Source organism: Theropithecus gelada, chromosome 7a (assembly GCF_003255815.1).
Source record: "Theropithecus gelada isolate Dixy chromosome 7a, Tgel_1.0, whole genome shotgun sequence".
NCBI classification, from domain to species: Eukaryota; Metazoa; Chordata; class Mammalia; order Primates; family Cercopithecidae; genus Theropithecus; species Theropithecus gelada.
Window position 1 is genome coordinate 54,995,453 of NC_037674.1, and position 4,508 is coordinate 54,999,960.

Here is a 4,508-nt window from a genome sequence, read left to right on the forward strand (position 1 = left end):
ATTTTATTTTTTTTTTTTTTTTTTTTTTTTTTGAGACGGAGTCTCGCTCTGTCTCCCGGGCTGGAGTTGCAGTGGCCGGATCTCAGCTCACTGCAAGCTCCGCCTCCTGGGTTCACGCCATTCTCCTGCCTCAGCCTCCCGAGTAGCTGGGACTACAGGCGCCGCCACCTCGCCCGGCTAGTTTTTTGTATTTTTTAGTAGAGACGGGGTTTCACCATGTTCACCAGGATGGTCTCGATCTCCTGACCTCGTGATCCACCCGTCTCGGCCTCCCAAAGTGCTGGGATTACAGGCTTGAGCCACCGCGCCCGGCCCATAATTATTATTAGTGTCCCAAATGATTAAAACATTTCAAATGTATTATGCATTATGAAAAGTAATTGTTAAACATCAAAAGTAAAATTGTATCAGAAATGCATCTCTTAATGAAATAAACAGGACTCTACTACCCATCCCCCACAATGGATTTATATTTTCATGAGTGAATATTGTTTGATTGAGAAAAGGTTCAGCATTAATTCTGGTCTTATTTTTGTTTCTTATAAGTCAAAGGACTGGGAAACCCTGCTCAAATAAGCAGCTGGGAATGCAGGCAGTTTTTAAGAGCAATGCCATTTAAATCTTTCCACTCCTTTCTGTGCATCCAATCCCATGGTACTCCTATCACTCAACTAACTTTCTTTCTTTCTTTTTCTTTCCTTCTCTTTCTCTCTCTTTCTTTCCTTCCTTCCTTCCCTTTCTTTTTCTTCTTTTCCTTTCTTTCCTTCCTTCCTTTTCTTTTCTTTTCCCCTCCCTCCCTCCCTCCCTCCGTTCCTCCCTTCCTCACTCCCTTCCTCCCTTCCTTGCTTCCTTCCTTCTTTCCTTTTCTTTTTTTTTTGAGACAGAGTCTGGCTCTGTTGCCCAGGCTGGAGGGCAGTGGCATGATATCCGCTCACTGCAACCTCCACCTCCCCAGTTCAAGCAATTCTCCTATCTCAGCCTCCCAAGTAGCTGGGATTACAGGTGCCCACCACCACACCCAGCTAATTTTTATATTGTTAGTAGAGATGGGGTTTCACCATGTTAGCCAATCTGGTCTGAAACTTCTGACCTCGGGTGATCCACCCACCTTGGCCTCCCAAAGTGTTGGGATTACAGGCATCAGTCCCCATGCCTGGCCTCACTCAACATTATCTTTAAGACCCCATCAGTTGATATCCCCATGAGGTCCTCTCCTCTTCAATTCAGTTTCCTTGAGGAATGGAGAATGCCAGATATGAAGGATTTATTACCGTTTTGTCTTTTTGTTTGCCGTCCCTGTTGTTTTTATACCCATGGGTTCAGGTTCAGATTGAATGAGAGGAAAGAGGCACCCCCTTGCCTTCAGGGGCTCTCTCCCAGTTTTAGCAAAGAGGACATTTGGAAATAAAAGGTCTGTAAATGGATTTCCAGAACACTCTGCCGGCATCACTTGGAATATCTTTGTATTCCCCCAAGGATTCATACCTCCAGTGTGAAGATCACTACCACACAGCATTCAGATCTCTGTTTTTGGGTCTCGAACCTGTTCCAGAGACCAATCTATGGCCATTTTCCCTGGGGGAAAATGCACATTTCCCCAACATGGGTCCCTTTAGAGTTTCAGGGGATTCCAAATCTTGATTAAGTGCCCTGCTGCAGCTGAGGGCTTTAGAGGAAGACTGACCTCAACTCAGGACAAAAGTTGGAAGCAGGGTTTGAGTTTAGGACAATTGACTACCAGTTTGCCTCTGGGGAGATTATTCTGGGGCCAGAATAATCTGCTGGTGAACCATACTCTACCCTCAAATAGATCCATTCCAATCTAGTCAGGACTTTTAAAAGTGCCATAATGTGTGCTGCCTTGCCTGGATTTAGAGCAGGTTTCAGGAAACTACAGTATTCCCCTGTTTGTTTGTTTGTTTGTCTGTATAGATGGAGTCTTACTCTGTCACCCAGGCTGGAGTAATCGCCACCTCTCGGTTTCAAGTGAGTCTCCTGCCCCAGCCTCCTGAGTAGCTGGGATTACAGGCGCCTGGTTACCACACCCAGCTAATTTTCGTATTTTCTGTAGAGACGGGGTTTCACCATATTGGCCAGGCTGGTCTCGAACTCCTGACCTAAAGTGATCCGACTGCCCTGGTCTCCCAAAGTGCTGAGATTACAGGTGTGAGCCACCGCGCCCGGTCCTTGGCCCCTGTTTTTGTACAGCTCCTGAGCTACAAACAGCTTCTTACACTTTTGTGGTTAGAAGAAATACAGTATTTTATAGCATCTGAAAATCATTTGAAACTGAAATTTCAGTGGCCATAAAAATCATTTATTAGAACCCAGTCACACTCACCCACTTACATACAATCTATGGTTGCTATCACACTACCATGGCAGAGTTAGAGTTGCTACAGAGACCACCATAAAGCCTAAGTTATTTACCATTTGGTCTTTTACAGAAAAAGTTTGCCAAGCCCTGCTCTGGAATTCAGACAGTCCCTCAGTGCCAGCCTCCTCCAAGCAGCCCTGGCTTGGGGCAGCTGCGTTTTCCTTAGTCGGGAACTGACCTGGAGCTGGCCACCCACTGAGGTCTGCAAGACTGGGGTTTTTTTTTTAATAAATAGGTGGGAAGGAATGAGGCAACCCTCCGGCCCAGATTCAGCCTCGGTGATCTTTGTCCCATCCCCTGAGCCTCTAGCTGGGGGAAAGCCCTGTCCCGTTCCTCCAGAGCTCAGAGCACCCCCCTTCCTGGCTCGTCGGGTTGTTTCTTGGCTACTTTTCTCTGTGAAGGGGGCAGGTGGTCTTTAAGTTCAGAGCCTGTGGGCTGAGGCTGGGACCAGTGGCAGTAGGAAAGGAGAGAGGCAGTAGGGAAGAGCAGGCTCCTTGCCTTCAGCCAGGGCGGTGCCTGAGCCCGGGCAGTAGACAGGGTGCAAGGGTGCACGAAGCTGGACCAGTCACAGCCTGGCCAACAAGAGGAGTCCTGGGGCTCCACCTGACACCATGGGCCCTGGGGTGCGGTTAAAAGCGCTGCTGGTCTGAGTGCTTTCCCTGCTGCCGTTGCACACTCTCAAACAGCCCGTCCAACTTACTCTACAGATGGGACTCCCAGGACACTATGGGGATCCCTTGTGTGCCAAGTCCCGGGGGAAGCTGCTACAGAAGGCTGGAAAGTCCTTGCTCGCCTCTGGCAGGGACAGATCAAAGTCCTCTGTGTGACACTCTGTGTCCCCAGTTGGGGAAGGCGGAAGGAGCTGCGGGATCCTTTGGTATTCTAGGCTGGAGAGCCGCCTGGCTAAGCGGGACCCTGGACACTCAGCCCATCTGCTCCTCTGGTCCCACAAGCCGCCTACCCTCCGAGACGCCCCCCCGCCCCCACCTATAATGCAGTTCACCCCTCCCCGTGCCAGCACGCAGAGTCCCTGGCCTCTCACCGGGGAAAGCTCTGCCCCGTTCCTCCGGAGCCCAGTGCGTCCCCGGCCAAGTTCTCCCGGCGTCCACTGTAGGACCTGCCAGCACCCTCTCGGGCAGCGCCCCCTCTGCGTACCTAAGGAGTTCACGGACAGTTCCGCGGCGCCGCAGACGGGGGCTCCCAGGAGCCAGGCTCCGGCGCAGAGCAGCGGCAGCGTGACCCACATCGCGGCGGTGGCGGCTGGGCTCTGGCGCTCAGGGTCCACGGAGGTGGCAGCCCAGAACTGCGACTGCGAGTGCGGCGGGGCTGCACAACCGCGGGGGCGGAGCGAGCGCGGGGCGGAGCGAGCGCGGGGCGGAGCGAGCGGGACTCCCCGNGGGGCGGAGCGAGCGCGGGGCGGAGCGAGCGCGGGGCGGAGCGAGCGGGACTCCCCGGGGCCAGGCTTGCGGGAGTGGGCGGCGCCGGCTAACCCTCCCGCTGTAGTTCACTTATCACCCGGCCGCGTCTCTCCCTTATCTCCTCTGGGAGGAAGGGCTTGTCTGGCTATCAGGCCTGGCTGAGTCCTTGATCTGCCTGGACTGGCTGGCACAGAGCGGGGAGGTCTCAGCCTGGCCTCTCCCTCTCCCAGCGTGTCGCCATCCCCACGTCCCCCATCTCCCTGCATGTCCCCACCTCGCACCCCCCCATCTCCCTGCTTATCCCCAACTCGCACCCCCCATGTCCCTGCCTGTCCCCACCTTTCCCCACCTTACACCCTCCATGTCCCTTCCTGTCTTCACCTTGAACCCTCCATCTCCCTGCCTGTCCCCACCTCGCACCCCATGTGTCCCTGCCTGTCCCCACCTTGCACCCCCATCTCCCTGCCTGTGCCCACCTCCCACCCCCTATGTCCCTGCCTGTCCCCACCTCGCACCTCCCACGTCCCTGCCTGTCCCCACCTCGCACCACCCCATCTCCCTGCCTGACCCCAGCTCACACCCTCCAGGTCCCTGCCTGACCCCACCTCGCACCCCCATTTTCCTGCCTGTCCCCACCTCGCACCCCCTATATCCCTGCCTCCCCACCTCGCACCCCCACCCAATCTCTCTGCATCTCCCCACCTCACACCACT

At 54.3% G+C, this 4,508-nt stretch overlaps 1 protein-coding gene across 2 annotated transcripts in view; it reads right to left on the reverse strand.

Moving 5' to 3' along the window:
- The window catches only part of CTSH (cathepsin H), a 21,552-nt gene extending 17,814 nt beyond the window's left edge, over nucleotides 1-3,738 (reverse strand). Inside the window, exon 1 of one of the 2 annotated variants that reach the window (XM_025390347.1) lies at nucleotides 3,533-3,738. In XM_025390347.1, the coding sequence (XP_025246132.1) occupies nucleotides 3,533-3,623 (91 nt within the window). In that variant the 5' untranslated portion in view covers nucleotides 3,624-3,738. The remainder of the gene's footprint in view (nucleotides 1-3,532) is intronic. The other variant, XM_025390348.1, reaches the window with a different exon arrangement.
- Nucleotides 3,739-4,508: the final 770 nt, after the last annotated feature.